The sequence below is a fragment of the Hippichthys cyanospilos genome, chromosome 3 (genome assembly GCF_059441005.1).
Source record: "Hippichthys cyanospilos isolate Australia breed blue-spotted pipefish chromosome 3, RoL_Hcya_1.0, whole genome shotgun sequence".
NCBI lineage: Eukaryota > Metazoa > Chordata > Actinopteri > Syngnathiformes > Syngnathidae > Hippichthys > Hippichthys cyanospilos.
Window position 1 is genome coordinate 431,057 of NC_142371.1, and position 13,861 is coordinate 444,917.

The 13,861-nt window shown below is 38.9% G+C and overlaps 1 protein-coding gene across 3 annotated transcripts in view; it reads right to left on the reverse strand.

Annotated features, from left to right (window-relative positions):
* Nucleotides 1-585: 585 nt before the first annotated feature.
* LOC148425284 (ephrin-A3-like) overlaps nucleotides 586-13,861 on the reverse strand; it is a 116,376-nt gene continuing 103,100 nt past the window's right edge. For all 3 annotated transcript variants that reach the window (XM_088410889.1, XM_088410888.1, XM_088410890.1), the window contains exons 6-8: nucleotides 13,761-13,826; nucleotides 11,950-12,027; nucleotides 586-3,240 (exon numbers count right to left, since the gene is read on the reverse strand). In XM_088410889.1, coding sequence (XP_088267015.1) covers nucleotides 3,122-3,240; nucleotides 11,950-12,027; nucleotides 13,761-13,826 — 263 coding nt within the window. In that variant the 3' untranslated portion in view covers nucleotides 586-3,121. The remainder of the gene's footprint in view (nucleotides 3,241-11,949; nucleotides 12,028-13,760; nucleotides 13,827-13,861) is intronic.

Genomic DNA, 13,861 nt, shown 5'->3' on the forward strand with positions numbered 1-13,861 from the left:
CCGGAGGTTTGGGCAAATTTCCACTTTGGCCGAAGGTTTTGAAACATTCGATCTTGATGAAAAAAACAAAACAAAAAACGGCCACATTTACCAAATAGGCCAAAACCCAGACATTTACTGATAGTTTGCAAGAACCCCGCCTTCATGTAGACGAGACCATTAGGCCCTATGCACCACCACCTGTTGTTTGATTTTAAAGGCTGTTTATTTGTGGATGACAAACTGTAACAGTAGAAACACAAGTTGCGTTCAAGTGTCGACCACTCTTACCTACCTTCAACCTGCTGCACAAACATGGCCGCCTACATTTGCAATCACTCACGTGCCGAGTTGGTGACAGAAGATGTTATCCATGGATTAATCCGAGCGTGTAAAGGCATTACTGGCAAGGGAAAGTTTCTACCTTGATATGGGAAAAAAAAAATCAATCTGACAACATTATCCACACAGCACGCACACGCTCTGCTGCAACATCTCCAGCTGTCCTCCTAGATTGGATTACCGCTCCATTTTGTCACATCCTCAAAGACAAAACCAGATTGCGTTGATGTGTTTGTTGAAACAAATAAGAGGCGGAAGCACATCTTGTTAAAAGTAGGATTTGTATTATTTTGTTATCACGCTCACGGTTAGAAGAACCTCTGCTATGCTTTGTTTGTTTGCTTCTTCGCTTTACATTTAAAGTCATTCCATTCCAAAGGTAAACATGATTGTAACTGTTGTTTCCAACACTAGTAAATGCTTCTGATGCGTCGCCAGACAACGTCGCGGACACTTTCACTCGCTCACACGCACACGTACGTTCTTATGTGTCCTAATTCTTAAGTGCAAGGATGATTGACCCTTTAACCCTCAACCCTACCCTCATAGCCATATATACACATGGGCTGCATCGCACATTGCATTGTGCTCTAATAGAGTCCATATAATCGGATTAACAATCTTGGTCGAGAATAAAACTGAAAAAAATGTGCATGTGTATATATATTATATATATATATATATGTGTGTGTGTGTGTGTGTGTGTGTGTGTGTGTGTGTACCCGGTATATATAAGTGATTTCAAAGGCCACATTCTCTTGAAAGCAGACTACAATGCAAAAAAAAAAAAAATCCACACTTATAAGCTCTAGCCTGTGTCACTCGATCAATAATGTTTCACTGAAACTGTCAGAGGGAACACAATGAAACCTCTGAAGAACAGGGGACAAATTCAAGACCCTCTCGTTGTTTTTCCTTAGCTTCGACTCGAAAGTTAGCTATGAAATTGACAACTAAATTCAGATGGTGCCATGGAAATCTTATTTTTAAGGTTTTTAATCACATAATGGTGTAAGAATAAACAAATTGAAAACTGTATCATCTTGAATGTCATTGAATTGGTTCCGATTTACACGAAAAATAAGACATTTGTTTTTCATTTTGTTCCACTGTGCTACTACAGAATTGTAATCTTCAATAACTTCTGGTAGGCTTTCAAACAGGCATGCTACTGTTGTGTTGGTGCAGTATTTTAACAATCAGAGTGTGTCAATGTTAAGAGATATGTTGGAGCAGCTCTTTCTAAACATATAAATATGTTCAACTTTTTGTGTGTGCGACATATAATTAGGTCTGGCTTGAAAGAAATTTATGGTGAGTCCAAAAAATTGAATAGTTTTTTTCTTTGGCTTTTTTTTTATTATGTCACCACGAAAGAGTACCAGTTTTTAGAGAGGAAAGTTGATGTTACTTAAAAAAAAATTAGTCTCGAGACTTTCACTGTGTGCACGAGCTTCTCATGTCAAACAGCATGGCAGCAACAACATCATGTTTAACTTCTGAGGTTCCACTATGTTCCCAAGATGCAGCAACATGTGCGAAGACGCTTCAAGCTTAACTTTAAGTCGAAGAACCAGTTGGATGAAAACAAAATTTCTGCAAAACACTCCCACCCTCAAGATTTGCTAACCGGTCTGCGTGCAGCCCAAGTTGACATATGGCTCCATCGAATTCCATCACCATTAACAAAGACACATCACAGAAATGCAATAATAATAATAAAAAATAAACAAAAGCTACACTGAAGGACATTGAGTTTCAAGTTTGTAGAAAAAAAACTCACTGTCATGACATTTCAACACATTTAAATGTTCATTCACTGTCCGGTTTTGACATTTACACGCACGCTCGAACGCCCCACATGTCGCCGCATTGTGAAAGGGGTAAACGAGAGAGTCTGTCGGGGCGTCCCAACTAGAGTCCATATTGATTGGTTGGGGGGGTATTGGTAACCATGGTGAAATAAGGTGCTAGTTGCCATGGGAACGCTCTCCTTGTAGTTGTTTTCGTAGAAGAAGTGGTTGGCGCTTTTGGCTGGTCATAACCTCCTCACCTTCACGTTGCATTTTTTTCCCTAATTTATTTTTGCATTTAAATGATGTTAAGTGTGTGGATGTGCTGCCGGGATGTTAGCATGTGTTCACACACCCACACACACATACAACACAAACTGGCCACAGACTGAGATGTGGTAGGGCCAACACACTCCTTAATTCCTCCTTGGTCGTGCTGAGTGTTCACATGCAGGGATGCTCGCTTGCGTGTGCTTTGTTAACCTCGAATATTTAAATGCTTTTATGAACCCCCCCACTTGACTGCATGTGGATATGATGAAAAAAAAAAAAAAAAACTTCCGAAGTCCCACGTTGCGTTCGTGAACTATCTTTTCCTTGCAAATAAAAAAGAAAATGTCTTCAACTCTACAATGTTTCCATCAAGATCCAGGAAAAATCCATTTGATTCAGTTCATTTGAGTTCAATTCGGCCCGTTGCGTAACTATGGCAACGACACAACAGGAAGTGAACCAGCCAATCAAATGTGTGGGTGGATTTACTGATGCATTTTTTTTCTTTTTACAATTATTTAATAATTTCAGTCTGATGTTGCCACTTTTATAAATGCTTTCTGTGGCGTGCATGAATCAACACATACACACTCACGCACGCGCGCACGCACACACTCACACACATCAAGAGACGACACACATACACAGACTGCATCTTCACTGTCCTGCCCGCCGCTGTACCGGCCACCCTTCAAAGGCTCGTTGGCATGGTGACGCTGATGCGATGGCCGTTGCTAGGAGACAAAGAGCGCGACTAACAGCAGCATGGTGATGGTAAGCAGGAGGCGGTCCCGGGACGGGCTGCTACCGCTCACGCTCTTCTCCAGTTTGGGGACAGAGGGGTCAAATTCATCTGGAGAAGATAAGAGAGGAAAATGGAATTTGTGGGGAGAATAGAGAAAACACACAGACACATGCACGCATGTACACACGCGCGCACATTTTTGTTGCATCGTGAGGACATGGTGTGTGAGGTCTCTTGTTCGTGAGGAACACGCAGACATAAATATTCACGCATCTACTCACACCTAAGGACAGTCCAGAGAGTCCAATTTACCAAGCATGCATGTTTTTGGAGAGTGGGAGGCAGCTGGAGACTCTGGAGAGAACCCACGCGGGCTCTGAGAGAACATGCAAACTTCACACAGGAAGGCCGGAGTCAGCTGGATTTGAACCCAGGACACTGAACTGAACGCAGACGTGCTAACCACTTTTTATATATTACTGGGCCTGGCCTAATTGTTTTGGAATTTTAATATAGTTTTTCATAGAATTTTTGAGTCTGTTGCTTGTACATTGTTGGGAGGGGCAGGAAGGCCTGTTATTCTACGTTCAAGGACTAGAGCACATTTTTATTTATTTGTTTAATAGTCATGATTGGATTTGAGGAATCCTTTTAATGTTACCAAATTGTGCAACAAACTAGGCCAATCTAGTCTGTGTAGTTGGGGAATTCACTAACTCGATGACCCAATTTAATGTCGTAACGTGAAATGCAATTGAAAGAAAATATGAAGCTCGGTGCTTGTTATTAGACTTTGAAATTAGGTCAATGTTGTTGTTGAGTTATTATTGTGAAACTGCTCCTCCTGTCTGGACTAGATGTTATTAGTAACCTAAACATTAGCTGCATGTTGTCTTTATGTCTGTAGCCGCCAGCAATTACATACACAGGTGTCTAGCTGAAGGCTATGCTGATATCTGGACGGTCCACAGGGCGATATGACTTAACAAGGTGCAGGTTCAACTTAGTTATTTTTGCGTAATATCTTGTGTGTGGCCATATATATATATATATATATATATATATATATATATATATATATATATATATATATATATATATATATATATATATATATATATATATATATATATATATTTATATATATATATAACAGTTATTTAGCCATTTTCAGCAGTAAAAACGGTCACAACTTACCTGATTTTGAGTTTGGTCATGTGACATCCGCAAGCTGAGGTGTGAATGGGTGTACCCTAAGTTTTGAGGACACGTGATGTCATTTTCAACTGGCCGCAAGTGGAAAAATATGTTTTTGAAGACATTAACTGTGAAATAATTTAGTCATCAAGTTAATTAAACACATAATTGCTGTTCACTGCTGAAAATGGCTGAATAAGAGAACAATCCCTTTAAAACAACCACATCATTTAAATTGTAAATCTGCTATCTCAATTTGAACACATAATGGGAAACACCATAGATGGGCTAGTAACTAGTATGGATCTGCTGGTGGGGTGATGCTTTAAGTCATGGATTTTTGAACATGACTGGTGCAGCAACACACACAGACAAAAATATATATTTTTTATACTCTGCAAAAAACAATTATGGAGTGTCTGAATGACTATACGAGTACTGTTACTTGTATTACAAAGCAAACAGTTTAAGATCTGCATTATATCACTGTATGTTTTTGGTTATTAACATTCATCTAATAAGGATTAAAAACATGAAAAAGCAACAAAGGCAAAAGAAGGGCTTGAGATATATGACATTTTTTCTGCTAAATAGGTTGAATTAATATGTTCAGATTCAAAATTATCATTACAAGTGTATGTTTTTCAAGTTATCTGGTGTAGAAAAATTCTATGTGGTCACAAAATAGTAGCAAAATATTACCAACTAATTGTTCAGGTGTACCTAATAAAGTGTCCGATAATGTGTGGAAATAAAACAGACAGGTGACTGAGTGACACACGCAGCTCGTGTGAGCTGTTATTAGAGAGCTCCGATTGTTCTGCAGTGACACACTCCCTTCCAGACACACACACAAACATACACTCAAAAACACACACCTGCTGATGTCATCGAAATTTGCGCCGCTCACAAACCTTTGTCTCGTTGTTCTTCGTGACACGTGGTCAGACACACCTTATGGGTAAGCCGACAAAGGAGACGGGCGAGAAGACGTTTTGTTATTCATGTTTGATGGCGCTCGGATTCAAAAGGAAAATTTGAGTCTGGCAGCTGGTCAGTGGCTCACACAGACAGCAGACTGCTGGAATGGCAGGCCGACACACGATTTTAGCTGCATGTCTGGAGGATCCGTCTCATGAGGTATTTGCAAAGTATGGCCTGCGGGCCATATACGGCCAGATCTCCACTTTAATCTGGCTCAAAGGGCGTTTAAGTAATCCTGAGCCCTGCAGTAATAAAGCTGACAAATATTCTAAGCAACAGTTCTTATAATATAATTAAACTATTATACCTATTTAACATACACATTTTACTTCTTTTTTGACCTCATCACAGCTGACCTGGCCACTCTGTTCTTTTGAAAAATCAAACAAAAACCAGCGAGAGGTTGACAAGATGATGAATGTATTTTTAAAGACATAAACAAGCGCCTTACACAACTGGTTCACACATACACACACGAGCGCACGCAGCTATGCACACCTCACGTGCAAATGTGAAATATAAGCAGATAATTAGTGGCTCACACGAGGGTGGCATGACATGTAGAAAACAGGTAAATTATGTTTAAGGCGCTCAGACAGCGAAGGCGCCGCCGTCACGCTTGTATCAAGGAAGCTCACATTACATTTCGTGAAAGGAGTTTTGAAATATGTTTGAAATATGTTGGTCTTTTGGGGTTTTTTTTTGGAGTGAAGCTCCAAAATACAATATATATATATATATATATATATATATATATATATATATATATATATATATATATATATATATATATATATATATAATGTTTGGACTTGGCTTTGCAAAGTGTCCAATTGTTTTTATAAGTCCAATGAGCCATCAGGCAACTTTTTACATTAAAACTGCATAAATGTTCATCTTTGTCTGTCTTGTTTAAGTTTGGTTGCTTAGTTAGCTGCCACAAGAAGTAAGAAGACCAGGTTTAAATTCTTTATATTGCTATAATAAATTTAAATAAATCTCAATAGTCTATATAGGCATATACACGAATATCTGAAGATTCATTTTTACAGGTAAGGACTTTTACAAAACAGTATATTAAAAGCGATCTTTTGAAGGCGTCAACCAGTACAATGTTATGTAATAGGATCCAACAGGGCAGTGAAAATAGATGAAAAGCTGTTTTGACTGCACAAATCTTCTTTGAGGTCATATCCAGGTGTCGGGAAAAGGTGTCCTCGGGCATTCGAGTGAGTTAGCAAACAAGGCTCCACCGTTTGAATCGAGAAGAGCACGGGCTAAACTTAACAATGCTGAACTTTTGCCATCACCGAGCTTGTGAGAAGCCACAATAAATATTTATGCCATAGTGTTATAGTCTGAGGAAACTGCCCCGATGGGGTGGGTATGAGATTGGTAATTCAAGTCTCAACATGGACTAGAAACGCTTTCCGTCCCAGTGAATATCTCTTGAAAAGTCAGACGGGACGATTCCAGACAGCAGCTGTTATTTTTGGTCAGGTAATTTGATGAACTCAGTGATTCAGTTCATTATCACATCCTTTTCATCATCATTTCAACCAGAACACATGTAGCCCTAAGCATTATTTTCTCAATATGACTTAATTATTCATATGAACACCAGTCCATGAGTACAGTTCATTTCATATCGAGCACCGTTAAAAGTTGCTGACACAGTTCAAGTCCGTGCAAGATTTTAAGGTCCTACCGATTAATTGGCAGATTAAATATAAGTGCGCTAACCACTTTTCTAACCACAGTAACAGCCTTTCCACCAAATAAATAATAAATAAATTGAATGGCGAAATTAACACTATATTATTTAACGAAAAAAATCATGTAATAATAAAATAATTAAGTGGAATTAAAAAATAATATTTTAAATATAAATTTAACCCATTCACTGTGACTCCTTCAAGTGAGTTCGACACCGGGGGGCAGTACAATACAGTCAGGAAAACAAAAAAAAGTGATTAAATAAAGAACTAGAATACTCACAAAGATTTTCATAGCGAATAATCATAATAATGTGTGTGAGTATTAGTATACTGTCTGTCTACATGTGTTGAAGCACCATTTGTGTTCAAATATCCATTGTTTAAGCATTACTACATGGCAATCGCTATGCATTGGCCCATCTAAGGCGTTTTCAATTATGTGAGTTCATTCGTTAGACAGTTGAGAATGTAAAATCTCTTTCAGAGTGCAAGATGTCAACGTTCGAGACAGTGCAATTGTAGTTAAAAATAAAAAGGCGCTCGGATCAGTAAGCGACCTCCCACCGATGCTAAAAGCGGCCGAGTGACTAACGTTACAATTCTCATCAGCAACATCCCTCCCGATGTTCCTGGAAGAGGTCGTCCGACACGTCGTCAGCGATAATTGCTGCCATAATAAAGCCCATTAAAGAAAAAGCTTCTGATTTCTCCTCTAATGGCTGAAGCTGCTGGTCACAAGCTGAAATCTGATCGGTGGTGACGGTTACATGAGCATCGTCATGCTGCTCGGGGAATTGCTCGCGCCACCTCGCTCCAGATGAAATCTAATCGCAGAAGTGTCGTATGCAGAGGAGTGAAATGGAAAGAGTGACAACGAGCAGGCTGATTTGGAACCGGCTGGTGTCCTCGGCGTGAAAGGTGAATAACAGTAATTAAAAATGTGGCGCGACAAGCGTAATTGGATGTCAGTGGAGGAGACGCCTTCGCTTGTCAAGTTTGTTTACGTACTTGTTTGTGGGGGTTTTTTTTTGGTCTGCAATACTCGCTCATCACTCTCACACCAAAAGAGTTGTTATTCATAAGGGATGAACAATTACTGATGACAAGTTTCGGTGGCACTCGATACTAGGATCAGCCACTCTCTTGGAGTAGTTTTAAGTAGAAATGACAAATTAGAAGAAGAGAAAGTTGCCATGAAGTTCATGACTGTTTTGGGTGGAATTTTTGTATATCAAAAGTATAAGTGGTGTCTGTACTTGGTAACGGTATTGGTGACTACAAGAGTTGACAGCTTGTACTGGTATTGGTCTGAAACAAAGTGGTATCAACCACACCTGCTATTCACTATACAGAATTGTACAGAATTGTATATGTTAATTTCAAGATACACGGCAATACAAATATCAAACGATCCATTCAAATAGGACAGGCAATGAATGAGTTAACATATTTTCCGTCTGCCCTGTAAATGCTCAACATCTCAGCTTTTCAACAATAAAAATCTTTGACTGTCTCACAATTCGATTCGGTGTCTCAGATTCGATTCAGAATCTAGTTTTAGACTTAAAACGATTTTTGGTTCAATTATATATTAATTCAGTCTCAATTTATGGGCGTGCAAAGAATCATCATGCTACTTCAGTTAAATTATGTTTAATATGTAAAATTACGTATAACAATCATATGAACCAAACCAATCATCGGATCGTAGCTAATGTATGTTTGTGTATTTGACCTAATGTCTAGTTTTTGAGTAGAGGGATGCAAATGAAAATGTGCTTGTTTTTATTTGATGCATTGATTAATCAGAACAAGAATTGACAGATTATTTGATTACTGAAAACAATACTTTGTCCTACATACATTCATGTTAATAAAAAAGTAAATTTTATAGTTTGGAGGTTGCGCAAAGAGATGGGCGAAGGCGGGAAGAAGACGAGGACAGGACAGCAAGTTCATATGACCTGCAGTCATTTGCCACAACAGTGATGACTTTTCTCGTGACACTTTTGAGAACAGACTGATTTACGAGGCAAACGCACATAAACTGATGAATGGCGAGCATATTTTACAAGCTGCCACGGAAGAGTGCAAACGCCTGACAGGATGAGGATTGATGCCCACGTGGCTGCTTGCATAACTCCAGCCGGGCCGGCTGCACATTGTTGTTGCTTTTGTTGCTGTAAAGCGAGCGAGCGCGCCATTGGCCGAGACGTTTAATTGTGTCTGTCACTTATCGATTTACTACCTGCTCGCTTGCCAACGTTAAATCACCGATGACAGATTTAGAATCATTCCTGTGGTATCAAATGCTGTATAATCCTGCGCAGCATAAAGCTTGCCAATATGTTGTAATTTAGTGGAAGAAATCCACCTTCTGTCTAGATGTACATTTATTTATTTCAAAATGCAATAAAGTCAGGGCCAAAAGTCTCCAATTGACTCATCATGTTTGTCATATGCACAAACACTCGGTGTGACATCGGTGTCCAACGTCTAGCTTGGAGGTCACTATCAATTATTTTCTTTTATTCCTTGCAAAGAGTGTTAGGTAGACATAACCCAGTCTAGAAAAGGCACATTTGGCTTTTTTTTTACAAATAACATGCCTTTTTTTTTTAGTCAAGTTAACTCCTGTGTTGATTCCTAGTCTCTAGTGTGAACTTTGCAACCAAATAATTCTCATTTACAAGCGTTTAAGAATGAACGCATGGTGCCGATTTGAGCCGATACGTGTTTTGACGTTCAATAGAAACAATTTCTTGGCCTCCTTGTTTAAAACTGTTACCTCAGTCTGCTATTCATTTAAAACGTTGGATCTTTTGTTTTTATTTGAAAATAAAACAAAGATAAGACCATTTTAATAGAAATGGTTAATTGCATAAATGCTTAAGTATTCACACATTATTTTACTATATTGCTATTATTCTTATTATATTTTTTTTATTTTGCACTATTTTGCCAAAAATTCAGATTTTTCATAATTCCATATCATTCAATGTCTTTCTACATGATTCCATATTGTTTGATATCATTCCATATAATTCAAAATCATTCTATTGTATTGCATGATTCTAAAGTATTCCACATCAATCTGCGCGCTTCAATAATAGAAATTGCTTCATCGAGTAAAAAAAAAAGTTTTTCTTCAAGTGACATTATGTGATTTAGATTTTTATTATGATTTAGACCGTTTTTAATTAAAAACTAATTACATTTTCCATTTCAACATGGGGGGTGGCACTCCTCCTGAGGCTGCCATGTCAGACGGAGGAGGAGTTTGTATTGACTACTTGTAATTGGTATCGGTGTTGGCCCTAAAAAAGTCCATCTCATTAAAGGGGGTTTCAAATTCAACAAACACTGTGGAGGTGTCCTCTGAATGCACAGAAGCCACGCCTCGCTCAACTGTCAATCAAATCCCACGACATCTAGCAACTTATGCCTACACATTCCAACATATTTGAGCCTCAAAAATATATCCGCTTCAAGCCTCTGGTGGCTGGAGTATATCCCACCAGATTGCTGTGGGGCTCTCAACAGTCAATCAAAGGAAAAAAAAAGAGCCATATGAGTTCTTAGCCCCCCCCCCCCAAAAAAAAAAAAAAAAAAAGAAAAAAACTGTGTTTTGGGGATTTAAGCATAAACTACAGTCTGAGCCTGAGCCGCCACTACCGTCATGCCAAACACTAACCAATAAACAGCAGCCGGAACCTTGACTTAACGGACCGGAACCAATGCAGCCAACGAGGCCAGTAAATCCTGCTGCGGCGCCATCGACCAAAAGAGACTGAAAACAAGGAGCATTGAGTATACAGTTGTTCTGGGAACTATGAGTTTCCTATCATCTGTTCTGTGCTACAGCCGCTGCTCATGGACTTCACCAAAGTAGTTGGCCAGAATCGCCACAAGCAGAATGGTCTATGGACCCTTATCTATTACCGATACACTACTTCAGGTATGTGAGCTTCCTCCAGCAAAAGAATCGTTGTCCCCCAAACAACAGAATCAAACTAATGGGGTACATTAGTTCAGTAAGTGGGAAAAGTCTGCGTTTAACCCTAACCCTAAGTGTAGTGATTAATCCATTCCTTTAGTACTTTATTACCTAAAGTAATTGATTACATCAATACATCAGACTAAACTTCAGTGACCATTTTATTCATGTAGTTATTTCGTACTTTTGTACTCAATTTATTCAATTGTTTTGGTGTTTTAGAACCTAAAACAATTAATCTGTTAAAGTGAAAAATTAAAAAGGAAACTAAATTTCTGAATTGTTTAAGATATGTACGTCTTTTGAATTGAATGAGTTCAAATGCAAAGTTAAAAACAAACATGTGTTATGAGTAGCAGAGATTTTACAATTAAATTGAGTATATATAACCAGTGAAGCTCACAGGTCTACACACCAAGTTAATTTGTGCAAATTTAATGTTGAGCAAACCTGATGAAGCAGCATTTTAGCTGTTATGCTGCACACAAATATGATAAGCAAATAACAGAGGTCAAGTGAAGAGTGGTGAATTTGATAGTGATAATTAATTTAACAGCTAGCTCATTTTTCATGTCTAGTTATTGGCTTTCAAAACAATTTTTGAACACGTTTGCACATGTTTAAGGCTCAGGTAACTTTTAAAATTTTTAAAGTAAGTGGACTATCCCTTTAAGGTCTTGTAAAGCAGGTTTTCCCTCCAAATCTTTTTATTGCTTGGTAATTTTAGTAAGCTAAATTTTTAATTGTCAATTTGTGGCCTAATAAATATTTCCACCTATGGGAATGAATGACAAGTTCTTTTATGACACTTGGCACTGAAGATGTGATTCCAGTGTGAACAAGTATGAGTGTGTCTTATTACAGATGTGCCTCAAAGATGTTTTCCACACTTTCTCAGGTGCAAAGAAGACAATGACTCACCGACATTGTCCATTTTTAGGCCCGGTCTAAGCGTGTAGTCTGCTTCTGTCGGTTCTGGCTCGTCATCTACATCAGAAGCTAAGAGAGAAAGGGGTAAGGGAGCAAGGGTTAAACTATTGACCAAAGCGTTTTTAATTACTTCTAACTACAGAGTTTGACAGATGCGTGCAAGAGAGCAGCAAAGGAAAGAGCATTGGGGTTAACAAAATGGCCAGGGGCGCTCTGACTGACGAGCTGCGGCTGCACTGTGAGAAGGGGGGATGAAAGGTGATGGAGTCCACCAGGAGGAGAGGTTAATATTCCAGGGGTGGCAAGTTAAAAAGACTGGACAGGCCAGGGATCAAAGTGAGTGAGTTTGTGTGTCAGAGCCAGTGAGACAGGTTAAGACAACATATACATAACCACCCACTGACCGCGTGAAGTACTAATAAATAGATTCTGACAAGGGAAGGGAGACAGATGGAAAAGAGGACCATGTGTGTGTGTGTGTGTGAGAGAGAGAGAGAGAGAGAGAGAGAGAGAGAGAGAGAGAGAGAGAGAGAGAGAGAGAAAACACTGCAGGGGAAACTCAGTTGGCGCATGAATAAAACGATACCTGTTTTACACTGAGTGCGTGTGTAGGTTGTGCGTGTGTGTGCGTGAGTGTGTGTATAGGTGTGTGTGTGTGTGTGTGTGTGTGTGTCTGTTGTTGTTGTCACTTGCCTGACAAATGATAAACCTGACCAACAACATTAAAGAGTGCATTCTGTAATTCCCAAATTGCATTTCCGAATCACAGTCCATGTAGTTTGCCAAATGATAAAAAATTAGGACACACTTTACATATCCTATAATTTGTCTTGATGAATTTACCCTCTGTTATATTTTCCCAAATGAAGACAACACTTCTTACCAAGCCAAGGCATGCTTTGTCAATTAGTATGCCGATCCGTGCATGGGGCGCATGCAGCAGACACATGACCAATACGCCGGACTCACTATTCTCAGACATACTACTCTACATAGAACAGTGGTATCTCAGAGTGTATTTTATTCAGTTACTTCAGAAGCTAGATCGTGTAAGATCATCTGTTTTATTTCTAGCTTATTTGCTAGAAAAATGTGCACTAATAACTGGTCAATGGGCTGGTCCTCTTTGCCAAAAATGTACTTTAAAATAAAAAAATGGGGGGGGGGGGGGGGCAAGCACACACCTCAGGTTTTGAACTGAATAGAATAGAATAGAATCGAATCGAATAGAATCGAATAGAATACCTTGTCACTGCATAGCTGGTATACAAAAAAATTGGTAGCAATCTTTTAATTTAAACTTTACCAAACCTGAAAAAAAACAACTTTTGTTTGCTCTTTACAAATGTGCTAATACATGGTAAATGCTAGTCAAAATAAAAACAGATCCTGTGTAGCAGAAGAAAATTTGAGTTCACTCGGATACTTTTTCAAAAATACTATGAAATGAATACTAAAGACATTAAGCGCTCCACTGTTTGCACGCAAGAAATTAACCCATTCAATGCCATCTATTTTCAGATTCTCCATTACCCTTAAAATAAAAAAAAAAAATCCTGTAAAGACGCACTTGAGATTGAATGTCTGCACTTTTTAAAGACGTACAAATACATCTTTGATTTTGCATGATTCAAATGTCCATTTAATACTGACTCAAAAACCCCCAACATTTTTAATGGCCGTGCAGCCAGCAGGTGTCCCCAGCGCAGCATGATGACGTGTTAGCGTGTCTACAGACAGTACGTGTGGGCAGAGCATCCCAGATGGATGCTGGTTGTGGGTGTAAAAAGTGCCAGACTCACCTGTGGAGCAGCAAACGTACACACGTAGTCTCAGGCAGCTGCGGCCATGGTGATGAGTCGGCGTGGCTGCAAAAAAATAAATAAATAAAAAAATGCACAGA